The 27,611-nt window shown below is 40.4% G+C and overlaps 1 protein-coding gene across 1 annotated transcript; it reads left to right on the top strand.

Annotated features, from left to right (window-relative positions):
- The first annotated feature begins 370 nt into the window (after positions 1–370).
- Positions 371–12,423, top strand: LOC149130178 (metalloreductase STEAP4-like). Its single transcript, XM_089345826.1, has 2 exons — positions 371–581; positions 10,450–12,423. The coding sequence occupies exon 2, from the start codon at positions 10,450–10,452 to the stop codon at positions 11,854–11,856; it is 1,407 nt and encodes a 468-aa protein (XP_089201952.1). The 5' UTR covers positions 371–581; the 3' UTR covers positions 11,857–12,423.
- Positions 12,424–27,611: the final 15,188 nt, after the last annotated feature.

The following is a 27,611-nucleotide window of genomic DNA, read 5'->3' on the forward strand; positions in this document are numbered from 1 at the left end:
ACAACGGTTGTCAATCACTGGTTGGGGGACAATCGCAAATTCAAAGACACACACACACGCATGTGTATATATATTATTGTATTTTAATTATAGAACTTATATTCATCGTCGGCGCGGTTGGCGAGGCTTCGGGTGATCCAGGGAGTACAGTGGAAAATATTAAAATAGGAAAAAAAATAATAATATTGAAAGAAACCATCTTAGCTTTTGTGTCAGTTTAAAGTACATATAACACTGTCTGCAGTAAGATCGAGGTTATAGATACAAGCTAGCGTTGTTTATATATCTATCGGGAATCATTCATACTTTGAGAGAGAGAGAGAGAGAGAGAGAGCGAAGAAAACGGTGGAGGGGAAAGATAGTAAGAGACAGAGAGACAGAAACGAAGAGAATAAGAGGCAAGATGGCAGAGAAAGAGAGGGAAAAAGATGATGAGAGAGAGAGAGAGAGAGACAGAAAGTTATTGTTGCTACTGCTGCTAATTTAAGGCAGATTGAGAACACAAACTTTGTCAGACTCACATTCGCATTCGGACACTTAAAAACGAACACTCCATTCGATCATTTGATAAGGAATACAAGGTAAGTTTGTATGCCTCTTCTACCTTGTCGTCACTATTCATCGGTGCGCGCGCGCGCGTCGCTTTGTCTCTCTCTCTCTCCCTCTCCCTCTCCCTCCCTCCTTTTTTCTCTGCATGTCTTTCTCCTCTACCTCTCTTGCCAAAGCCAACGTCGGGGAACCTGTGTGTGGTCACTCAATTTGCTAGAAGTAGCAGCATTAAAAGAATTTCCCTCTTATCGTCTTAAAAACCTTCGGACACATTAGATAATGGATAATGTAAAGTAAACGGGATAGTCACGGTTGGCTGGATAGCTTTGATAACAAGGTTCTACAAATCTAAACAACAGGTGATGTTTACAAGTCTGGCAAAAGTCAAATTAACGTTCTCTCTTATATAACGGGTCAACTCTACAAGAATCTCTGCACGCTAAACATAGCAGCCAGAACACACGATTCATGGAAGCAGTAGAACAAAAAAAGAAAAAGAAGAAAAGAAAATAAACCTTGTGCTGTTTAACACGTTATTTTACTTTATGTTCTGAGTTCAAATCCTGCCCACGTCAACATTATTTTTTTTTATCTTTCCCAGGATGCTGGGCAGAAGGGGAAAGATACGAGGTTGAAAGATGGATCCGATTGATAAATGTACCTATAGATAAAAGGTGTAAGCACTGATGTGTGATTGAGGTGTTCACTTCTCGGCCGCGTAAGTCATGTCCGATGGGCAGATTTGATCCCACTACGGGGTACCTTGCTCGAGAGTGCAAGCCTGCAAGCTATATTGTGGTAACGTTTGCGATAACCAGTAAGTTGTGAGTGGAGTGGAGGAAATATGGTCTAAGCACCCCTTATAGCCTCTCATAGTGGAGGCGCAATGGCCCAGTGGTTAGGGCAGCGGACTCGCGGTCATAGGATCGCGGTTTCGATTCCCAGACCGGGCGTTGTGAGTGTTTATTGAGCGAAAACACCTAAAAGCTCCACTAGGCTCCGGCAGTGCCAACAACAATAGCCTCTCATAACTTTTTTATATTTTGGAATTTTCAGAAAATTTTTGCGAATTTCTTCCCACGAGAATCCATACAATTTTATATATAAAAAATTGTGTGCTATTAAAGGGCGATTTAGCTGTTGTTTTTAGCACATCTCATGACCATCTGGTACTTTCCTCGTTTCTTTATCATTGACATGTATTGATGTTTTTCAATATTTTGTGTGTGTGTGTGTGTGTTTGTCCCCCCAACATCGCTTGACAACTGATGCTGGTGTGTTTACGTCCCCGTAACTTAGCGGGTCAGCAAAAGAGAAACCGATAGAATAAGTACTAGGCTTTCAAAGAATAAGTCGATTTGCTCGACTAAAGGTGGTGCTCCAGCATGGCCGCAGCCAAATGACTGAAACAAGTAAAAGAGTAAAGAGTACACCCCAATCCCCTTCCCTCCCAATTCTATGGCCTTGGCCTTCAAACAGGCTATCCACATGCAAGAAATAACAGCCAAATCTCACAAAACTGCAATATTGATATTGAAATTTTGAAAATGCGATTTAAAAAATTTTTTTTTTTCAGAATCGGATCCTCCATAACCAAAAACGAGGGATTCCATAAAAAAAACAAAAACAATATATATCCATTTTCCCGAAAGTTATGACGGAAAAATCGGATCTTGTGAATTTTCCGAAAGTCCTCTCGCCCTCCACCCCTAGGTTCGTTTGTGCAAATTTTGTCATATTCGTTAACACCCGGCAGGCTGCTTTTTTTTTTTTTTTTGTTAGCAAGCGAAGATCTTTATATAAACCGCTTAAAGTTGGGTACTGAGAGCAATTTGTTCAACTAAAACCCTTCATGGCTCCAGCAAGGCAGTAAGTCCAGGCCAGATTGGAGCAATCTCGAGTATAACCAGCCGAAATTGCAAAGATAAGCTGGAACTTGACTGAGGAAAGAAAACTCCAAATGACTTGTCCTTGTTTTCTTTGTATCGTCTTTCTGGATGCTTTGTTGTCCCTTTTTTGTATCCCCTAACTGTCTGGATGTTTTGCGTTCTTATGCCACTTTTGTAGTGGGAGTGGCTGTGTGGTAAGTAGCTTGCTTACCAACCACATGGTTCTGGGTTCAGTCCCACTGCGTGGCACCTTGGGCAAGTGTCTTCTACTATAGCCTCGGGCCAACCAAAGCCTTGTGAGTGGATTTGGTAGACGGAAACTGAAAGAAGCCCGTCGTATATGTATATATAAAAATTTAAGGAATGGAGAAAACGCATGTTATATTCTCCATTCCTTAATTTTTTAAAATATACTCAAATACCCAAAATTTCAAGGAGTTTCTACCTCAAAAACAGGAACTACACCACAGTTATTTTGTGTTCTTTGCTACCTTGGTTTCTATTAACCCATTAATTCTATCTGAAGAATTTTTATTCATTAAGATAGAAGAATGGGCTGAGGTGGTGAGGCAAGACCTTCGTACATTGGGCCTCACCGAGGCGATGACTACGGACCGAGACCTTTGGAAATGGGCTGTGCGTGAGAAGACCCGGCAAGCCAAGTAAGATCGTTGCCAGTGCCCCTGGACTGGTTCTTGTGCGGGTGGCACATGAGATGCACCATTTTGAGCGTGGCCGTTGCCAGTACCGCCTGACTGGCTCCTGTAGGATTTTCGAGCGAGATCGTTGCCAGTGCCCCTGGACTGGCTTGTGCGGGTGGCACATAAAAGACACCATTTCGAGCGTGGCCGTTTTCGTGCGGGTGACACGTAAAAGCACCCACTACACTCTCTGAGTGGTTGGCGTTAGGAAGGGCATCCAGCTGTAGAAACTCTGCCAAATCAGACTGGAGCCTGGTGTTGCCATCCGGTTTCACCAGTCCTCAGTCAAATCGTCCAACCCATGCTAGCATGGAAAGCGGACGTTAAACGATGATGATGATGATGATGATATATATATATGTATATGCATGTGTGTGTATATGTTTGTGTGTCTGTGTTTGTCCTCCCAACATCGCTTGACAACTGATGCTGGTGTGTTTACGACCCCGTAACTTAGCAGTTCGGCAAGAGAGACCGATAGGATAAGTACTAGGCTTCCAAAGAATAAGTCCTGGGGTTAATTTGCTCGACTAAAGGTGGTGCTCCAGCATGGCCGCAGTCAAATGACTGAAACAAGTAAAAGAGTAAGAGTATATATATATATATATATATATAGGTATGTATATATATATATATATATATATATATATATATATATATGCACACACATATATACATGTGTGTGTTTGAGAGAGAGAGAGAGAGTAAGTGTGTGCGTTGGTGCTTTTATGTGTGATATTGTTTCAACTTACGATCACAAAATGAAAGTGGAAAATGTGGGATATTATTCATCATTTTCCATGAAATTTCATCACTCTGTGATGCTAAGAAGCTTACTTCCTAACCACTTGGTTCCAAACTCAGTCCCACTTTGTGACACTTTCAGCATGTGTTTTCTACTATGGTAGATGGAAACTGAAAGAAGTCCGTCATGTATATATATATATATATATATATATATAAATATATGGTTGGCACTCCAACGGTTACGACGACGAGGGTTCCAGTTGATCCGATCAACGGAACAGCCTGCTCGTGAAATTAACGTGCAAGTAGTGGCTGAGCACTCCACAGATACGTGTACCCTTAACGTAGTTCTCGGGGGATATTCAGCGTGACAAGGCTGACCCTTTGAATTACAGACACAACAGAAACAGGAAGTAAGAGTGAGAGAAAGTTGTGGTGGAAGAGTACAGCAGGGTTCGCCACCATCCCCTGCCGGAGCCTCGTGGATCTTTAGGTGTTTTTGCTCAATTGCTCAATAAACACTCACAACGCCCAGTCTGGGAATCGAAACTGCGATCCTACGACCGCGAGACCGCTGCCCTAACCACTGGGCCATTGCCCCTCCACTATATATATATATATATATATATATATATATAAAGTAGTTGTATACTGCCAACTTAACGTGACAGTCCCAATAAGGGAATATACTACTGCTATTTAAGCCCTAGGAAGCTGGACCACTTCCTGTCGGCCTTGACACATTAAAAAGTATCCGATTTTCTGGAAGTGCAGCTACATCAAGAGATGAGCGGATAGGGCAAATTGGGGAGAGAAAGTAGGAAAGGGAATGGTGGCAATGATGCAGGAGATCCTAGAGGGGGCAAGACCGGGAGACACAGTAAGAGGAAACTAGTATGTGCTCAAATTGGAGAATGGGACTATATGGTGTGATGCTAGCAGCATAGCAATAGGGGTTGTACTGGAAATCGGAGGCATTGAAGTGGAGGATGTGGCCTGGCTTTAAAAAGCAGATGATTACAACCACATCAACATGGCTGAGTTGGATGCAGTACTGAAGGGGGTGAATCTGGCCCTGAAATGGGGGCTGTGCCCCATCGAAATCCAAACTGATTCAGCTACTCTGCTTGGCTGGGTAGGATCAGTGATCACCAATGAAAAGTGGGTTTGAAACAAAGGGGCTGCAGAGACATTAGTAAAGCGCCACCTAGGGGTTCTGAGAGAGCTACCTGCCAAATTTTGGTTTGAAGCCTTCAGAAAATAACAAGGTAGACATTCTAACCAGGGTGAATGAAGATTTGTAGCAGGGGATAGCTGTAGTGTGTCGGCCAAGTGATTCTGAACTAAGGAGACTGCATGCTATGCATCATAGGGGCTTGGATAGAACCCTGTATGGATCTTTCTGATTTGACGGGCACCACTTGTTTTCTTAACGAAACACTTTCAAACTTGGGATACTGGTAGAATGTGTCATATAAAACATCTTTTTCTCTTAGCCTTCTTAACAAAAATTTCTTCTTAATAAGTTATTCACGTTAAATTTAACGTATTTTTGTAATTTCAACCAATCACTGACGTCTATTCAGCTGAATACAGTTACTGCTGTTTTTGTAAACAATAATTTTTGCCGGTGTCAAGAGTGTTATTCCCTGTTTAATTATATCATTATTCCCTAGTTAAGAGTTTAGGGTTTTAGGGTTAGGGTCAGGGTTGGGGTTAGGGTTATGGTTTATGAGTTATAGGGTTTTAGGGTTAGGGTTAGGTTTAGGGTTATGAGTAAGGTTATGGCAAAAATAATCATAACCCTAAAACTAACCCTAACTCTAAAACTCGAACCCTAACCCTAAAACCCTAAAGCTAAAACCAGTACAAACGCACGAACGATGTCATAAATAACAGTATCACCTTGCCAGGAGGGTTGACTCCAACGTTACTAGACAACACATTCAAAAGGTGGTTGGGAACTGTAATAGGTGTCAATCCATTGACCCTGCTCCAGGTGTGCAGGAGCAGGGAAACATCTCGGTAGTGCACAGGTGGAGGCAATTGGTGGTGAATGTGCCACTCTGCTGCCAGGGGGATGCATCTCTTAATGGTCGGCTGTGTGTTTGTGTTCGGCACCCCACCAACATCGCTTGACAACCGATGCTGGTGTGTTTACGTCCCCGTAACTTAGCGGTTCGGCAAAAGAGAGACCGATACAATAAGTACTAGGCATCCAAAGAATAAGTCCTGGGTTCGATTTGCTCGACTAAAAGGCGGTGCTCCAGCATGGCCACAGTCAAATGACTGAAACAAGTAAAAGAGTAAAAGAGTAAAAGAGTAAGTGGCTAGCATGAAGTGGAGTTGGAAAGCTTCAACGATATTCATAACGCTTTGTCATGTGTTTCCTCTGTGTATGGCATGTGTGGAGTTGGGTTTCTAAAAGGTTACATATTGTTTAAGTAAGGCTTGCGAACAGTTACTGTGGGCTGGTGCAGGGAGGATCGCTCTGGGGCAGGCTGGTGCAGGCTGGAATCTGGTGGTGTTAGGAGAGAAGGGAACCAAAAGTGGTTTAGCATAGTGACACACACATATGGTGTGTTTGGTAAGGAGCTGTTACTGTTGATTGTACATTGTGTGATGTATGTGTTTGTATATATATACGTGTGTGTGTATATCTATCTACCCATCCAGACCTCCATTCTCTCTCTCTCTCTCTCTCTCTCTCTATATATATATATATATATATATATATATATATATATGAAAATGAAAAATAATAATAAGGCAGAATGCTAAACTGGAAGCATTATTTTTCATTCTGCCTTATTATTATTTTTCATTTTCCTATCATTTCTCCACGTGTGGTTAACACAACCCCACTATTTACTGACTTATATATATATATATATGTATGTATAATGCTACTTACATGAATTTTTGCACGTCTCTCAACCAATCATTGTAAAAAGAATGCAGACGGATATGGTGTAATTGAATATGTTTGAGTGAGTGTGTGTATGTATATATACATGTGTGTGTTTACAGACATATTCGTATATAAATACATTCATACATTCATAACTTACATACATGTGTGTGTGTGAGTGTATTGAGTTATATAGATGCAACATGTGATTCGGGGTTTGATGGAATTTTAAAATATAAAACAATAGACAGCCATATGATGTAATATTTTGTAAAAACAGTAATTCCTTTTAAATAAAATAAATAAAATATCAATTTACAAAACAATGTTTTGCCAATGATGAAATTTATCAGTTAAACTTAATTAAATTCTGTTTAAACTCTCACTCAGATCTGATTAGGTTGTTGAATTAATTCGTACCTCATTTCCAAGATTTCACTTTGACAAGTCTGAAAATTCTCTTAAACAGCAGTTTCAGTATGTCCTTGGTGACTGGACAGACAGACTGGATTTATATTGATTGGATAAAGAAGCAATTAGATATATTGAGAGACAGACAGATACAGTGTGTAGATATTAAGCCGAGACAGACACAATGTGTGGTTGTTGACAGAGTTGACTGACAGAGTGTGTTGATGTTGAATGGATTAAGACAGTGTGTAGATGCCGAGTGGGAAAATAGGCAGTGTGTAGATGTTCAGTGGACAGATAGACATTGTGTAGATGTTGAGTGGAAAGATAGACACAGTGTGTAGATGTTGAGTGGAAAGATAGAGACAGTGTGTAGATGTTGAGTGGAAAGATAGACACAGTGTGTGGATGTTGAGTGGAAAGATAGAGACAGTGTGTAGATGTTGAGTGGAAAGATAGACACAGTGTGTAGATGTTGAGTGGAAAGATAGACACAATGTGTAGATGTTGAGTGGAAAGATAGAGACAGTGTGTAGATGTTGAGTGGAAAGATAGACACAGTGTGTGGATGTTGAGTGGAAAGATAGAGACAGTGTGTAGATGTTGAGTGGAAAGATAGACACAGTGTGTAGATGTTGAGTGGAAAGATAGACACAATGTGTAGATGTTGAGTGGAAAGATAGAGACAGTGTGTAGGTGTTGAGTGGAAAGATTGACACAGTGTGTAGATGGTGGAAAGATAGAGACAGTGTGTGGATGTTGAGTGGAAAGATAGAGATAGTGTGTAGATGTTGATTGGAAAGATAGAGACAGTGTGTAGATGTTGAGTGGAAAGATAGACACAGTGTGTAGATGTTGAGTGGAAAGATAGACACAATGTGTAGATGTTGAGTGGAAAGATAAATACAGTGTGCAGATGTTGAGTGGAAAGATAGAGACAGTGTGTTGATGTTGAGTGGAAAGATAGACACAGTGTGTGGATGTTGAGTGGAAAGATTGACACAGAGTGTAGATGGTGGAAAGATAGAGATAGTGTGTAGATGTTGAGTGGAAAGATAGAGACAGTGTGTAGATGTTGAGTGGAAAGATAAATACAGTGTGTAGATGTTGAGTGGAAAGATAGAGACAGTGTGTTGATGTTGAGTGGAAAGATAGACACAGTGTGTTGATGTTGAGTGGAAAGATAGACACAGTGTGTGGATGTTGAGTGGAAAGATAGAGACAGTGTGTAGATGTTGAGTGGAAAGATAGACACAGTGTGTAGATGTTGAGTGGAAAGATAGACACAGTGTGTAGATGTTGAGTGGAAAGATAAATACAGTGTGTAGATGTTGAGTGGAAAGATAGAGACAGTGTGTTGATGTTGAGTGGAAAGATAGACACAGTGTGTGGATGTTGAGTGGAAAGCTTGACACAGAGTGTAGATGGTGGAAAGATAGAGATAGTGTGTAGATGTTGAGTGGAAAGATAGACACAGTGTGTAGATGTTGAGTGGAAAGATAGACACAGTGTGTGGATGTTGAGTGGAAAGATTGACACAGAGTGTAGCTGGTGGAAAGATAGAGACAGTGTGTAGATGTTGAGTGGAAAGATAAATACAGTGTGTAGATGTTGAGTGGAAATATAGAGACAGTGTGTTGATGTTGAGTGGAAAGATAGACACAGTGTGTTGATGTTGAGTGGAAAGATAGACACAGTGTGTGGATGTTGAGTGGAAAGATTGACACAGAGTGTAGCTGGTGGAAAGATAGAGATAGTGTGTAGATGTTGAGTGGAAAGATAGAGACAGTGTGTAGATGTTGAGCGGAAAGATAGACACAGTGTGTAGATGTTGAGTGGAAAGATAGACACAGTGTGTGGATGTTGAGTGGAAAGATTGACACAGAGTGTAGATGGTTGAAAGATAGAGATAGTGTGTAGATGTTGAGTGGAAAGATAGAGACAGTGTGTAGATGTTGAGTGGAAAGATAGACACAGTGTGTAGATGTTGAGTGGAAAGATAGACACAGTGTGTAGATGTTGAGTGGAAAGATAAATACAGTGTGTAGATGTTGAGTGGAAAGATAGAGACAGTGTGTTGATGTTGAGTGGAAAGATAGACACAGTGTGTGGATGTTGAGTGGAAAGATTGACACAGAGTGTAGATGGTGGAAAGATAGAGATAGTGTGTAGATGTTGAGTGGAAAGATAGAGACAGTGTGTAGATGTTGAGTGGAAAGATAGACACAGTGTGTGGATGTTGAGTGGAAAGATAGACACAGTGTGTGGATGTTGAGTGGAAAGATTGACACAGAGTGTAGCTGGTGGAAAGATAGAGATAGTGTGTAGATGTTGAGTGGAAAGATAGAGACAGTGTGTAGATGATGAGTGGAAAGATAGACACAGTGTGTAGATGTTGAGTGGAAAGATAGACACAGTGTGTGGATGTTGAGTGGAAAGATTGACACAGAGTGTAGATGGTGGAAAGATAGAGATAGTGTGTAGATGTTGAGTGGAAAGATAGAGACAGTGTGTAGATGTTGAGTGGAAAGATAGACACAGTGTGTAGATGTTGAGTGGAAAGATAAATACAGTGTGTAGATGTTGAGTGGAAAGATAGAGACAGTGTGTTGATGTTGAGTGGAAAGATAGACACAGTGTGTGGATGTTGAGTGGAAAGATAGAGACAGTGTGTAGATTTTGAGTGGAAATTAGTCACAATGTGTAGATGTTGAGTGGAAAGATAGACACAGTGTGTGGATGGTGGAAAGATAGACACAGTGTGTGGATGTTGAGTGGAAAGATAGAGACAGTGTGTAGATGTTGAGTGGAAAGATAGACACAGTGTGTAGATGTTGAGTGGAAAGATAGAGACAGTGTGTGGATGTTGAGTGGAAAGATTGACACAGTGTGTAGATGTTGAGTGGAAAGATAGAGACAGTGTGTAGATGTTGAATGGAAAGATAGAGACAGTGTGTGGATGTTGAGTGGAAAGATAGAGACAGTGTGTGGATGTTGAGTGGAAAGATAGAGACAGTGTGTGGATGTTGAGTGGAAAGATAGACAATGTATGGATGTTGTATGGGTAAATGGAAAAAGTGTGTAAATGCTGAGTGAAAGGTTAAATTGATGGATGGATGGATGGTGCAGGCATTGAGTGGATAAAGAAATACAAAATATGTAGATAAATTTTAAAAGAGAGTAACCCTAACCCTAATTTCAATTTTTCATTTGTTCACATTCTTTTTCATTTTTCTTCCAGATGAATGGAATCGACGTCGCTTACAACAACAAACACATCATCGGCGTACTTGGCACCGGAGATTTTGCCCGAGCCATTACCAAAAGACTTATAATGTCTGGATACTCTGTGTATATGGGTAGCCGTTGCACTCAAGACCACAAACTTGCTGAAAATGACAAAACACTCGAAGACGCCCATGTCGTGTCCAACCATACCTGTTTGACTCACACCGATATTAGAATATTAATCCTTGCTGTCCCACATCATGCTATCTTTACAATTCTCCAGAACTACAAGGATTTTCTCACCGACAAGATCCTGGTCGATGTCTCCAACCGAACTGAATACGACGAAGCAGAGTCGCTTGCCGAAATCCTTGCTGATGGATTTCCCGAGGCAGATGTTGTCAAGGCCTTCAATACTCTCTCAGCGTACGCCATTGAAAGTGATTCTTTTGGTGGGAGTCGACGTGTTCTCATCGCTTCGAATAACAGAACTGCTTCGATGTCAATATCTGAACTTTGTCACGATATGGGATTTTCTACTTTAAACATGGGGGGCTTAAGAAATGCCCGAGAGTTGGAGTGTCGGCAGTTGGTTTTGATGTCAGGCTGGGGTGTTCCTACGCTTTTCACGTTTGCTGTTTTCTTCTTCTGGTTTGCCATCTGTGCCATTGAGTTTGGGATATTTTTCGGTTCCCATCCAGAAATAAAAATTCCACTCGGTAACTTGCCGTTAAGTGCTCTGAACAAGCCAGTCTGTCTGACGGCCATTACACTTCTTGCTCTCTCTTATCTTCCAGGCTGTCTGGCTTCCTTTCTGCAGATTTGCCGTGGCACCAAATACAAATGCTTTCCTCATTGCATGGACCGGTGGTTGAAGTCCCGCAAGATGCTTGGACTCTTCGCACTTCTGTTCAGCTGTTGGCATGTCATGATCAGTGCCATTATCCTCTCCCCAGCCTCAATGCCAGAATGGTACCAACACAGTCACATCCATTTACCAACAAACACCACCAACTTTTCATTCGAACTTTCATCACGGATGAACTGGATTGGTGAAACATCTATCAGTGTTGGCCTTCTCGGTCTCATCTCTATGAGCATTCTCGGTCTAACATCAGTGCCTTCAATTTCAGATACTCTAAACTGGCAGGAATGGCGATTTTTCCAATCCAAGCTTGGCTACATGACCCTATTCTTAATTACGGCCCATGTGCTTGTCATGGCTGTTCCCTTCTGGATCAAGGCGCCAGCATTCATTGCCATATCCATTCGCTTCTACTGCGTCCTGCTACCGGCTCTAGTATTCCTCATGAAATTTCTACTGTTAATTCCTTGTGTGGATCGCTACCTTATGAAAATCCGTTCGGGATGGGAAAGGAGAAAATATCATACACATAACAATGGCTATGTTCACATTTAAGAAATATGCAAACAAACTGGACACAAAGGATATGTATGTCTACCTGCCAGTCTTTGCCCTCTATCTGTTTGTCTTTATCTTTTATCTTTTACTTGCCTCAGAAATTGGACTGCAGTCATGCTGGGACACAGACCTGATGGGTTTAATCAAACAAATCGACCCTGGGACTTATTTTCAATTCTGGTATGATGAACTTCCACACAGCTTCTGTCTACCACATTCACTCACAAGGCCTTGGTTGGCCTGGGGTTAAAGTAGAAGGCACTTACCCAAGGCAGACGCATGGCTGTGTCATAAGAAGCTTGCTTCCCAACCACATGTGTGGCACCTTGGGCAAGTGTATTCTACTATAGCCTCGGGCCAACCAAAGACTTGTGAGTGGATTTGGTAGATGGAAACTGAAAGAATCCCGTCATATATATATGTGTGTGTGTGTGTGTATATGTTTGTTTGTATGTGTTTGTTCCCCTGCCATCACTTGACCACAAATGCTGGTGTGTTTATGTCCCCATAACTTAGGGGTTTGGCAAAAGAGATCAATAGAATAATTACTAGGTTTGCAAAAAATAAGTTCTGGGGTCGGTTTCTTTGACTAATACCCTTTAAGGTGGTGCTCCAGCTAGACCACTGGTTTTAATTGATTAATATTAATTTCTACCCTCATTAATAAATTTTATATATATATATATATTTGGCTGTGTGCGTGTGTCTTTCCCCTGGACTGGCTCTTGTGCGGGTGGCACATAAGATGCACCATTTTGAGAGCGTGGCCGTTGCCAGTACCGCCTGACTGGCCTTCGTAGGATTTTCGAGCGAGATCGTTGCCAGTGCCCCTGGACTGGCTTGTGCGGGTGGCACATAAAAGACACCATTTCGAGCGTGGCCGTTGCCAGTATCGCCTGACTGGCCTTCATGCGGGTGACACGTAAAAGCACCCACTACACTCTCTGAGTGGTTGGCGTTAGGAAGGGCATCCAGCTGTAGAAACTCTGCCAAATTTAGATTGGAACCTGGTGTTGCCATCCGGTTTCATCAGTCAAATCGTCCAACCCATGCTAGCAAGGAAAGCGGACGTTAAACGATGATGATGATGATAATATATATATACATATATATATATATATATATATATATATATATATATATATATACAAATTAAAAGGGTAAAGGATTATCAATTTATTAATTAATAAATCAATTAACAATTAACAATTTTTACCAAGCCCATCGGTATGAAAGCACCATTATTGGTGGAGAAACTTATTTAAAAGCTCATATATATTTATAAATATAATTAAGGGATCAGCAAATATTTGCTTCACCATATACCGAAGTTCAGAAATATATATATATATATACACACGCACACACAATTTGTCGTTTACTGTTCCATTAAGCTGAGATTAATAAAAAAAAAAGTACTCCATCCAATCAGAGATAAATATATCATTTAATATATGCAGTTTATAAAATAAAAGCTGGAAATAGTTTCTTGCCATGGAGGTACTGAAACGAGGAAGATTTTTATGGTATGTGTTGTGTCTCCAAGCAGTCATGAAACTCTGGGCACATGGTTAATTCTATTTGTACCATGTCTCCAGCAGACTAATTTTCAAATAGAAAAAAACGCATTGCTAGAATGATACACTGCCAACATTTATATTCATATATATATATATGTATAGAAAAAAAAAAAAATATATATATATACTTTATTTAAAAGCAGCAGAAATATAACAAAAAAACCGTTACTCTGAGTTTCACGTTCCCGTTCATCGGACAGTTTTGTTAGAAATGAAGAAAGGATAACAATGCAATCGAAAGTAATATAAAATTTGAAATTTAAAACACATGGATTCGTTTGATTGGTCGTTTCAATTAACAGTCAATGATGTGTAATTCACAGACCAAATAAATTTAATACAGATTCACCCTATTAAAAAAATATCGAAGAAAACCTTAAATAGAAAAATGGGCTCAAAATGCTACTCTTTTTTTCCACCTTGTTGCACATTTCATGTGCTTACTCCGGTATATATATATATAGGAACCTGGCAGGCGTGAAGTGGATTCGATCCACTTTACCCATATTTGAATAGCTAGGCCGAAGCGGTCTCCACCACTTGATCCTTTTCTGACCTCTTCTGCTCCATCTAGAATTGAGGTAAACAAGCTAAATCCTTTGCACTCACTGCCCTGCTTCATGGCTATATAAACAGGACACTCCAAGAAAACTTCCTCTTTTCACTTTCTAGTGACCAGTGGTCACTTGACGTCTCATGGAGAAAGATGCCTGGCTGATCAGCTACAACTTGGCAGAGGGAGAAATAACTTTACTGTCAGCCACTGTCAGACAACGGCGCCAACGTTATAACCCTACCATCTCTCCCTCTATACAATTACTGCTATAAAAGAAGGAACATACAGATACAGGCCTACATTCTCAACCTTGCATGTTTTATATACTATTACACTGGCCTACCCGTCGTGGTATGGCAACCTAGAATGTAACGGCATAAATAAATATTTTCTTATAAAAAAATGATCTTCATCGTGCAATCCTATAACCGTTACATATATATATATATATATGTACATCTATGTATACCATATGTAATGGTATATAAAATTCACTTTATCCCCCAAAAAATCTCAGAAATTTACCCCAGGTCCTATATGTGTAAATGTCTTCCCTAAGCACACACTGCTGAAATTGGGTTCATGTAATATATTCAGGCATCTTTCCGGCGGTGGTCAACCATTTTTTGAGAACTATTTTACTCGAATGTACCCCCCACAGCTATTTGATGTTCAATAAAACCCTGTTATATTTGTAAATTATATATTCTCAGGATTTTTATAAGAAAATTGTTAAAATATTTTATGTATTGTAGAAGTATAACCAATTTAATGTGTTTAAATTTTAACAACAAAATCGAATATGGACCCTGATCAAGAACCACTGTTTTGAGCCATCAAATACAATATTTATATATATATATACATATATATATATATATATATATATATATATATATATATATATATATATATATATATATATATATATATGCGAGTAAAAATAAATACAAAAAAAGAGGTTTTGTATGATTGTGTATAGAGGAATATATTATTTTGTTTAAAAGAGTTCCAACACTGTCTGTTTTTTATGTTTTATTTATATTCCTGCAAAACCAATGTGGGATATAGAATATGGAATATACAATATATAATATAATATACAATATATAATATAATATACAATATATAATATAAAATAAAAGTGGATGGTACAATGAAATAAAGTATTGAATGTCTTATTGAATATATGGAATATGTCTTATTGAATAGATGAAATATTGAGTGTTCAATATAAAGGATTAAATATATAAAGGCGAATACGTATTTTCTATACCTTGTGGTATTTCATTATGGCCAGTATGACAGACTTTAACAGACTGTTATATATATATGTATATCAATAATAATAATAATAAAGATTATTGCAAAGTGCTATGGCATTACCTTTAATTCTTTTTCTATATACACGCCTTTACATAGACCTACACGTGTTTCAACTGCATTGATTAGTAATTATTGCAATTACAACCCTACTATAAGACTGGTGCAGCTTCTTCAAGGTCTTTACTTAATATTTTTTGATTTAACTGTTTAAAGTTTTGTGTTTATCTACTCTACACTGCATGATATAGAGTTGTTTGTTAAGTTAGACGCAAACTATCTTCAATACAAGTTTTGATTGAATGATCCCTTATACTCTTTTACTTGTTTCAGTCATTTGACTGCGGCCATGCTGGGGCACCGCCTTTAGTCGAGTAAATCGACCCCAGAACTTATTCTTTTGTAAGCCTAGTACTTATTCTATCGGTCTCTCTTTTGCCGAACCGCTAAGTTACGGGGACGTAAACACACCAGCATCGGTTGTCGTTAGGAAGGGCATCCAGCTGTAGAAACTCTGCCAAATTTAGATTGGAGCCTGGTGTAGCCATCCGGTTTCACCAGTCCTCAGTCAAATCGTCCAACCCATGCTAGCATGGAAAGCGGACGTTAAACAACGATGATGATGATGATGAGTCCCACTGTGTGGCACCTTGGCAAAGTGTTGTCTACTATAGCCTCAGGCTGACCAAAGCCTTGTGAGTAGATTTGGTAGACAGAAACTGAAAGAAGCCTGTCTTATATGTATATATATATATATATATATATATATATATGTGTGTGTGTGTGTGTGTGTGTGTGTGTGTGATTGTGTGTCTGTTTGTCTCCCCTACCATCACTTGACAATCAATGATCATATTAGACATTAGTATGGGGTAAATATTGACTTGGAATCGAACAGAGCAAAGAATATTGATTGTTAAACATAAAAAATTATCCAGATATTTTATTAGCAACTTCCCTCAATTACTATCAGGTGAAATTTGAAGACAAAAAAAAATAATTAATGTATCTGTCACCTGAATATGTTTCAGACTCTCTCAACTACACTGACGAGTTTTTTACTCTTTGAGATGATGGAACGGTACAAAATGGTGATGCAATACTTGCAATGTAATGATTTCAAACAAGCAGGGAAAAAAAATAATGAGAAATCAGAACTTACTCATTGTACCCTCATTACCAAATTTTTCCCCACCCAGCTATATATATATTTCAAGGACCCTTTATATTTTGTGCTTATATGTATATATATATATATATATGCAAGTAAAAATAAATACAAAAAAGGTGGTTTTTTTGTATGATTGTGTATAGAGGAATATATTATTTTGTTTAAAAGAGTTCCAACACTGTCTGTTTTTTATGTTTTATTTATATTCCTGCAGGACCAATGTGGGGTAAAGAATATGGAATATACAATATATAATATAATATACAATATATAGTATAAAATAAAATAAAATAAAAATGGATGGCACCATGAAAGAAAGTATTGAATGTAGATGAAATATTGAGTGTTCAATATAAAGGATCAAATATATAAATATAAATATATAAAGGCAACTCGAGTTTCAGGGCTATTTCCCTTCGTCATGGCCGGTATGACAGACTTTACACGTATATATATAAGAATATACATTTCATGAATATAAATTAATTCATAATATTACAATATATTATTGATGTACACCATGTGCATTTCTTCAAAGTCTCAGAAATAAGTGTGTATGTGTATTTTAACCCATAAACTGCTGGGATTTTGCTGTATGTAACACGAACTGCTGAGCCTATTTTGGGTAAAGGTCAACATCGGTCTATCACTCGAAAAAAATACTCAGTGTTTCTTAACAACTTCTGTGATTGGCTACACTGTTTCTGGGGTGAAACGGTATCGTGTGCATACATTATACATCATCAAAATTAGGTCAGATTATGCCCTACTTCCGTGGCCACGCACGTGGCCTGTTGCACAGTCGTGGTGGCCACTGAGGTGGCCTATCGCAGTTTATGGGTTAAATGACCAGCATTTGTCTATATTTTACAACAATTTATAAAATCAAACATGCCAACACCTGTCTTCTTTACGGACAGCAAAGTTATGGTCTACTGCATACTATTACATAATATTGTAGTATTGTGTTGTATAATAGAGTTTATTGATATATGTATTTATATGTAATAAATCATGTATTTTTTCGGTCTGTTTTCCCAATAAATTTTGAAGAATATTTATTATATATCAAACATGTTTGAATTATGTTATATATTTTATATCAATGAATACAATTTTCATATCGTTTATCTCTTACTTGTTTCAGTCTTTGGCCATGCTAGAGCACTGCCTTCAAGAAATTTAGTTGAATGAATTGCCCTAAGTACTTATTTCTTGAGTAGGTGAGAAAACAGATGAAGAGAGGGAAAAAAAAAACCCAGAGAGAGTAACAAATGTGTCTGGATTATTGACTTCCCAACTACATGGTTCCGGGTTCAGTCCCACTGCATGGTACCTTGGGCAAGTGTCTTCTACTAAAGCTTCAGGCCGACTAAAGCCTTGTAAGTGGATTTGGTAGACAGAAACTGAATGAAACCCATCGTGTATATATATCATCATCATCATCATCATCATTTAACGTCCGCTTTCCATGCTAGCTTGGGTTGGACGATTTGACTGAGGACTGGTGGAACCCGAAGGCTACACCAGGCTCCAATCTGATTTGGCAGAGTTTCTACAGCTGGATGCCCATCCTAATGCCAACTACTTGTTTCAGTCATTTGACTGTGGCCATGCTGGAGCACCGCCTTTTAGTTGAGCTAATCGACCCCAGGACTTAATCCTAGTAAGCCTAGTACTTATTCTATCGGTGTCTTTTTGCCGAACCGCTAACTTACGGGGATGTAAACACACCAGCATCGGTTGTCAAGCGATGTTGGGGGGGGGGGGGACAAACACAGACACATACACACACACACACCCAAACACATACATATATACAACGGGATTCTTTCAGTTTCTACACCGGTCGTAGGAGTATGACATCTACCTGTACCACCTGATTGTTTATAACACTCGACTAGGCCGTATCTTACTCAACATTTGTCCAGTTTCGTATAGACTCGGTATGCCTCAGTAAGTCTCATGCAGCATAATCCCTGACCACCAAGATTCCTATAGGCTCGTCAATGTTTGTTGAGGTTCTTCCATGTTTCCATAGGTTTATCCAAGCAAGCTCAGGTACGTACTTCCTATTCAATTTTCGTAAAATCTCGTCGTGTCTCGTTCAGGTTCGTTCAGAAATGCTCAGCTTCGTATAAGGTTTCTCAGGTACACGCAGAGACATCCAATGTCGGCCAGACTCGTTTATGTTCGTATAGGCTCATCCACGTAACTCCAGGATCGTGTACGCTCGGTCAGCTTCACCCAGGTACATCGACATTGGTTCATATTTGTCCAGCTTCGTTAGGTCTCATCAATAATCATCCAGCCTCGTTGGGGTTCATCAGGGCCGGTCAAGTTTCGATTAGACTCGTCCTTGCTCGCCCACTCCCGTGTACAGATTACTATATGCTCGTTCGGAGTTGTCCAGCCTGGCCCAGGCTCGTCTAGTATCTCCCTGACTTGTCCAAACTTTATGCAATGTCACTTAGACTCGTCCAGTTTACCCTGTCTCTACTGATCATCTCTAAATTTCCTTCTGGCTTGTCCGAGTTTGTCAATGAACGTTCAATATCGTGCGATGGCGTCACAGCTCGGCCCTGCTCGTCCAGTGACGTCAGAGTACGTTCACAAACGTCCCAACTCATTCAAGTGTCTGTTAGGATAAACAGGAGAGAAAACTATATTTTTATATATTCATTTTATGTACGTCTTGGTATTTACTCCATCGTTTTTTAAGCTCCTAACGTATCTATTCGTTAAAATATAATTCGTCAGTTGTTGTTGGCACTCCGTCGCTTCCGACGTCGAGGGTTCCAGCTGATCCGATCAACGGAACAGCCTGCTCGTGAAATTAACGTGCGAGTGGCTGAGCACTCCACAGACACGTGTACCCTTAACGTAGTTCTCGGGGATATTCAGCGTGTGACACAGCATGTGACACAGTGTGTGACAAGGCTGACCCTTTGAATTACAAGCACAACAGAACCAGGAAGAAAGAGCGAGAGAAAGTTGTGGTGGAAGAGTACAGCAGGGGTTCGCCACCATCCACTACCGGAGCCTCGTGGAGCTTTTTAGGTGTTTTTGCTCAATAAACACTCACAACGCCCGGTCTGCGAATCGAAACCGCGATCCTATGACCGCGAGTCCGCTGCCCTAACCACTGGGCCACTGCGCCTCCACCTATTCGTCAGGAGCAGTACGAGGGAAAAGAATAGCGACGTGTCAAGCAATTTCTTCTTCGGTGTTCGATGGTATCCACCGGCTTACGAGAAGTATTCTCCTGGCAAAAGCACCCTTTCGATTTCCCTCACTTTTATTTCAGTTTCAGATGTAATTCTCTCTCTCTCTCTCTCTCTCTCTCTCTCTCTCTCTCTCTCTCATTCTCGTTCCCTCCGCAGTACACATGATTATATCAATGGAGGCTTACCTTGTCCGTCCGTCTTATGATATTTGCTGCACGTCATTCGCCGTGTTATACTTTGTATCTGTTTCTTACTTTCTCTTGTTCTTCCTGTCTAGCTTTGTGCCCGTCACGAAGACAAGAACCTCTTCCTATTGCCTTAACCACTGCTGCTAATAAGAGAAACGTAACCAAAAGAAGCAACGTTCCAATAATTCTTATGATATTAACAGTCACCTTTGGGTTTCTGACATTTCTCGTTACACAATAGGGAAGATGTGCTTATTTCATGGAAAGGAACAACTGTTACATATCAATTTTCATGGACGACTAGGCACTTCTGATATCTCTCGGAATTCATTCTCAATTCCATTTGTCCTCACAAATTTTGAAGGGAAAAAAATCGTAGTATCAGGTCCCGTTGATAAAAGGGAAGCAACTCCTGCACTTTATCAGTTTAATCAAAGGGACGTAACTCTTACTACTTATTAGCAAAGAAAGGTAACTCTAGCCTGACTTGAATGCTATTCTGGGAGAAAAGAATGCAATCGAAAAAGAGAGCCTTCCATTTTCTTGCACATTCACCATCAAATGCAGGTGTATGAGCCGTTCCATTCATGTTCCGCTTAAATACGAAATCTAATCTTGTCTCCAGTGTTTTTTTTTTTTTTTTTCATGCACATGATGTGTTTCTATCTGTTTTTCAATTGTCGTAATCAAAACTTTTTATTGACCTCATAAAGGTGTTAAGGTCCCCTTCGTGAATAAACACTCAATTGAGGCTTCCTTTCGTTTTCTTTCTTTTTATCTACTGCTTATCCGGACTGGAGAAATATCTGAAGGGAGGAAGTTTTCGATTATTTATGTCTGATGTTCACAATTAAACCCAAGACATTCAGAATTCTTCTGTTGAGTACAATTTTTGACTGAGGACTGGTGAAACCGGATGGCAAAACCAGGCTCCAATCTGATTTGGCAGAGTTTCTACAGCTGGATGCCCTACCTAACGCCAACCACTCAGAGAGTGTAGTGGGTGCTTTTACGTGTCACCCGCACGAAGGCCAGTCAGGCGGTACTGGCAACGGCCACGCTCAAAATGGTGCATTTTATGTGCCACCCGCACAAGAGCCAGTCCACGGGCACTGGCAACGATCTCGCTCGAAAATCCTACGAAGGCCAGTCAGGCGGTACTGGCAAAGGCCACGCTCAAACTGGTGTATTTTATGTGCCACCCTCACAAGAGCCAATCCAGGGGCACTGGCAACGATCTCGCTCGAAAATCCTACGAAGGCCAGTCAGGCGGTACTGGCAAAGGCCATGCTCAAAATGGTGCATTCCATGTGCCACCCGCACAAGAGCCAGTCCAGGGGCACTGGCAACGATCTCGCTCGAAAATCCCACGAAGGCCAGCCAGGCGGCACCGGCAACGGCCACGCTCAAAATGGTGCACTCCATGTGCCACCCGCACAAGAGCCAGTCCAGTGGCACTGGCAACGATCTCACCAGAAAATCCTACGAAGGCCAGTGAGGCGGTACTGGCAACGGCCACGCTCAAACTGGTGTATTTTATGTGCCACCCGCACAAGAGCCAATCCAGAGGCACTGGCAACGATCTCACTAGAAAATCCTACGAAGGCCAGTGAGGCGGTACTGGCAACGGCCACGCTCAAACTGGTGTATTTTATCTCACCCGCACAAGAGCCATATATACATATATATATATATATATATATATATATATATATATATATATATATATATATATATATATATAAGTTTTTACAATGGATCGCGTTATAGCTCTTATTTAAATTGATATGCACACAGAATTATATGATAAACAACCTTTCACGTGAGAATTTTGCTACGTTGATAACAGGTACAATATTTTTACCAAAGTTTTGGTAGAGATCTATAAATACAAGTGTATATATATATATATATATATATATATATATATATATATATATATATATATATATATATATATATATATATATATATATATAATTCTTTATAAATAAGCACTTAGGCTCTAGCTCAGAGGGGACAATACAAGGACAGACAAAGCCACAAATACAAAACGGATTACATGAAATATATAAAATCAATGATAACGAATTGGCTGCATTGAGTCCCCCCTCTAAAGGAGAATCATTTTAAATGGTTTTACATGTATTTACATACAGTTTTTAATCGTTTTCTTTTTTCACTTCTTCCTATTAGCATCATATATATATATATATATCCGATTATTTTAACATTTACTTACGTTTTTTTTAAAGTCATTAAAGGTTCTGATTCTTTGTATTCCACCACTGGTGGCTGTTTCATCAAATTCTACTTCTGCACCCAGTGGACCGATTTCGTTTCCAAACAGATCCCTCACCTTGTCATATCTCTCCTTGTTCATTCAAACTCCTTTAACGCTTTCAGTGTATCTCTCCGATGGCATCTTCACCCTTATAATTGTTTTATATTTCGCTATTCTTCTTTCGGCAGCCGTACCCTTGACGTACGTTACCATACGCCACCTAAGCCTCCTATGTTTCTCACTTGTTCGTTCTTGTGACGCTCCTGTATTGTCCCGGAAAGTTTGTTCTTCTGAAGATGTTTCTTTTTCGCATTCTCTCTGGGAAACATCTCTAAGGTCTGTATCTCTTGCACATCCTCGCTGGAAAAAATCTCTAATGCCAGTATCCACCTCCGCTTTTGTTGCTGATGATGTTATACTGCATATTTCCTCCACTTCTCTATCTTTTGTTGGTGAAGCTGGTGCACTAACATGCCACCGGAACTCTTTCGTGTCCGTCTCTACCTTCTTTTTCCTTTTCTGACTCTCCGGCGGAGAGCTCCCGCGTTCCCTCCTCTTTCTTCTGTTTACTACAGTAAAAGCTTCGTCTGCTTCCTCACCCTCTCGTACCGCCACTTTGGCACGTTGTTCTTGTTCGACAGTCTGCTGTTTCTGCTGCTCCTCCTCTTTATTTTCCCTCTGGGGGCACCTTGCCTTCATGTGTCCCTTCTCCCCCACATTGGTAACATGCTGGAGGTCTACTCTCCAACACCACTCTCAGACTAACGTCATCTGGCAATATTATCTCCTCTGCAATTTCATGTAAGTCCCTCAGACTCACTTGTATGGCCATTTCAAGGCCATAACTCCATCAGTTTAACTTATTGGTTCTTGTAACCTTTAGTATCTTCGCTTCTGTGGATGCGCAATGGCCCAGTGGTTAGGGCAGCGGACTCGCGGTTGTAGGATCGCAGTTTCCATTCCCAGACCGGGGCGTTGTGAGTGTTTAATGAACGATAACACCTAAAGCTCCACGAGGCTCCGGCAGGGGATGGTGGTGAACCCTGCTGTACTCTTCCCCCACAACTTTCTCTCACTCTTACTTCCTGTTTCTGTTGTACCTGTATTTCAAAGGGTCATCCTTGTCACACTCTGTGTCACGCTGAATCTCCCCGAGAACTATGTTAAGGGTACACATGTCTGTGGAGTGCTCAGCCACATGCACGTTAATTTCACGAGCAGGCTGTTCTGTTGATCGGATCAACTGGAACCCTCGTCGTCGTTACCGACGGAGTGCCAAGAAGAAGAAGATCTTCGCTTCTTCTTCCATATTATGCATTGCTGCTGCTATCAGCCATGTCTCTTTAATTTCTGGGGATATTCTTCCTATCCTTACCCTGGCCATGCGTTTGGCAAGTAAGTTGGCAGAAGCACCCACTCTGAGCGGCGAGCTGGCAGAAACGTTAGCACGCCGGGCGAAATGCTCAGTGGTATTTCGTCTGCCGCTACGTTCTGAGTTCAAATTCCGCCGAGGTCGACTTTGCCTTTCATCCTTTCGGGGGTCGATTGAATAAGTACCAGTTACGCACTGGGGTCGATATAATCGTCTTAATCCGTTACTCTGTCCTTGTTTGTCCCCTCTGTGTGTAGCCCCTTGTGGGTAGTAAAGGAATAAGAAGCACCCACTCTTGTGTCCTTATGGCCACAGTGGAGTGATTCATCGCGTCTTCTTCATTCGCGAACCTCACCTCCACTGTGCCATACTTTCTACCTCTCGTGTAAAAAGTTGTAGAATTTTCAATCTCTTCTAAAATTCTTCTATTGCTTCAATGGCAGCGATTTCTATCCTTTTGTATGATACCGACAACGTTCTATACACTACTCTTTTACTTGTTTCAGTCATTTGACTGTGGCCATGCTGGAGCACTGCCTTTAGTCGAGCAAATCGACCCCAGGACTTATTCTTTGTAAGCCTAGTACTTATTCTATCGGTCTCTTTTTGCCGAACCGCTAAGTTACAGGGACGTAAACACACCAGCATCGGTTGTCAAGCGATGTTGGGGGGGGGACAAACACAGACACACAAACACACATACATATATATATATACATACATACATATATACGACGGGCTTCTTTCAGTTTCCGTCTACCAAATCCACTCACAAGGCTTTGGTCGGCCCGAGGCTATAGTAGAAGACACTTGCCCAAGGTGCCACGCAGTGGGACTGAACCCGGGACCATGTGGTTGGTGAGCAAGCTACTTACCACACAGCCACTCCTACGCCTCTATATATATATATATATATATATATATATATATATATATATATATATATATATATATATATATATATATATATATATATATATATATATATATATATATATATATATATATATATATATATATATATATATATATATATATATATATATATATATATATATATATATACATATATACATATACATATATATACATATATATATATACATATATATATATATATATATATATATATATATATATATATATATATATATATATATATATATATATATATATATATATATATATACGACGGGCTTCTTTCAGTTTCCGTCCACCAAATCCACTCACAAGGCTTTGGTCGGCCCGAGGCTATAGTAGAAGACATTTGCCCAAGATGCTACGCAGTGGAACTGATCCCGGGACCATGTGGTTGGTAAGCAAGCTACATACCACACAGCCACTCCTACGCCTATGTTCCTACTGTTCCTTTTACAACACTATTTGTCAGCTCTTCCGGTGGGGTTGTCCTCAAACTGGATCCTTCTCTTTCGATTAACTTTTTACACCCCTTCCACGTTTTTCGATCCACCTTCACTTCTCGAACCTCCAAAGCCTCGGTGTCTATACATTTCTATTCATACATACTTTTTTTGAATGCCCACTACTCCGATAATTCTGCATTTTTTACAGTTACACTTTTTCCATGACACTAGTTAAATTTTTTATTCCACAACATATTTGTAGTGGTTTCATGCAGCCATAGCATGGATTCAATCCTCGATTGCCAAATTTCACTTAACACTTCAACAGCACTTTTCTCACAGTAAAACAATGGCTTTTCTGTGAATGACAGCAGTTATACATTTCCCAGATGCTTTTGCTAAGCAGAATAATGTCTTTGCCTCTCGCCAACCTCCGAAAATCTCCAACAATCTCTCCCTCCTCCAGCTAACAGTTTTTTGTACTTTTTCGAGACGGAAAATATACTTTTTGTGGCAGTTATCACGAAATTGCATTCTTATATCAGCGTAATAAGGCATTTCAACAGAACATCTTTACCCCCGGGAATTACCAGGTACACCAGCTAGTATATGTGTGTATAAATCTGATTGTATGTGGTTATGTAAGTTTGGCTACATAAGTGTGAGAGTTGGGGTGTGTATGCGTGTATAGCTATATACGAGGGTCGGTTGAAAAGTTCATCGGCTAACCAAGATATTTAATGGAATGAGACAAAATGAGGTTTCTTTTTCAACATGGCCCCACCTTGTGGTCCACATCCATTGGTGTTGCAGTGCTTGGATCCTATTGATGAAGAAGGTTTTATCTTGTTCCTTAAAGAAGTCATCAGCTCACCCTCATAATTACCATATTTTAACATGTATAAGGAACCCTTTTTTGTCAAAAAATTAAGTTAAAAAAATATGGGAGTTTCTCATACATGGACAGTAATATAATCCCTTACAAAACTGTTTTTCCAAGTTTCAAGTCCCTAAAATTAGGGGTTTCCTTATACACATATCATCATCATCATCATCATCGTTTAACGTCCGCCTTCCATGCTAGCATGGGTTGGACGATTTAACTGAGGACTGGTGAAACCGGATGGCAACACCAGGCTCCAATCTAATTTGGCAGAGTTTCTACAGCTGGATGCCCTTCCTAACGCCAACCACTCAGAGAGTGTAGTGGGTGCTTTTACGTGTCACCCGCACGAAAACGGCCACGCTCGAAATGGTGTCTTTTATGTGCCACCCGCACAAGAGCCAGTCCAGGGGCACTGGCAAACGATCCCGCTCGAAAAAGCCTCATGTGTCACCCGCACAAGAGCCAGTCCAGGGGCACTGGCAACGATCCCGCTCGAAAGACCCCATGTGTCGCCCGCACACGAGCCAGCCTGGGGGCACCGGCAACGACCTCGCTCGAAAAACCTCATGTGTCACCCGCAAGCCGGCCCAGGGGCACCGGCAACGATGATATATAAAATTAGGGGTTTCCTTATACAAATATGGTATATATATGTGTGTGTAGTTATATCTGTCAGTGCGTATGTGTGTGCGTAGCTATATAAGTGTGTATGCTAGTGCGTGTGTCTTTATGTGTGTAGCTATATATATAAGTGTGTAAATGTGTGTGCGAGTGTGCATGTGTATGTATATGCGAGTATGTAGTTATATGTGTGCGTGTGTAGTTATACAAATGTATATATATATATATGTGTGACTATGTGTGTGTATGTGTAGCTATATAAGTGTGTGTATGGATGTGTCTGTGTGTGGTTGTGTGTGTGTGTGTGTGTGTGTGTGTGTGTGGTGTATAAAGGATATGGTCTCTTCTATTCTCTGGCCAGTGCCAAGCCCTACTTCAGCAGAAAATAGGTTAATGAGGCAACAATAAGATGGGTGAGGGTGGGGGTGGAGGATGCAGAATATTAAAGATAAAGTAATGGGGAGGGGGGGGGGGTCGTCGTCATTGTGCCAGCATTGGGAGGGGTGGGGGTGGAGGGGAGTGAAATTTCATGAAATAACATTTTCAGTGGAATAATAAAAAAATTTTTCAAGAATGATAAACAGGGGCGAGACAAGATGCTGGCCTGGTGTAGCCATCTGGTTTCACCAGTCCTCAGTCAAATCGTCCAACCCATGCCAGCATGGAAAGTGGACAGTAAACGATATGAAGACAAAATGTTACTCAACATCTTGTCTAGCATTCTAAGGGTTCTGCCAGCTTGCCTTATTATTATCATTATTATTATTATTATTATTATTATTATTAGTAGTAGTAGTAGTACTGCCTGACTGGCCTTCGTGCAGGTGACACGTAAAAGCACCCACTACACTCTCGGAGTGGTTGGCGTTAGCAAGGGCATCCAGCTGTAGAAACTCTGCCAAATCAGATTGGAGCCTGGTGTAGCCATCTGGTTTCACCAGTCCTCAGTCAAATCGTCCAACCCATGCTAGCATAGAAAGCGGACGTTAAATGATGATGATGATCCATTGACTTTAGTCCGTTTCAAGTGAGATGCTCTTCAGCGTCCATCGTCCACAGCAAAGGCTCCAGAGCCAAAACATACTCATTGCCTGGTCGAAACAGGTAACTTTGGTGCCTTTTTTGTGTTTCAGTACACACAGCCTATGCAACTTTCGTGTTCCATATCAATAGTTTGAAA

Source organism: Octopus bimaculoides, chromosome 30, assembly GCF_046866305.1.
Source record: "Octopus bimaculoides isolate indiv1 chromosome 30, ASM4686630v1, whole genome shotgun sequence".
Taxonomy (NCBI): domain Eukaryota; kingdom Metazoa; phylum Mollusca; class Cephalopoda; order Octopoda; family Octopodidae; genus Octopus; species Octopus bimaculoides.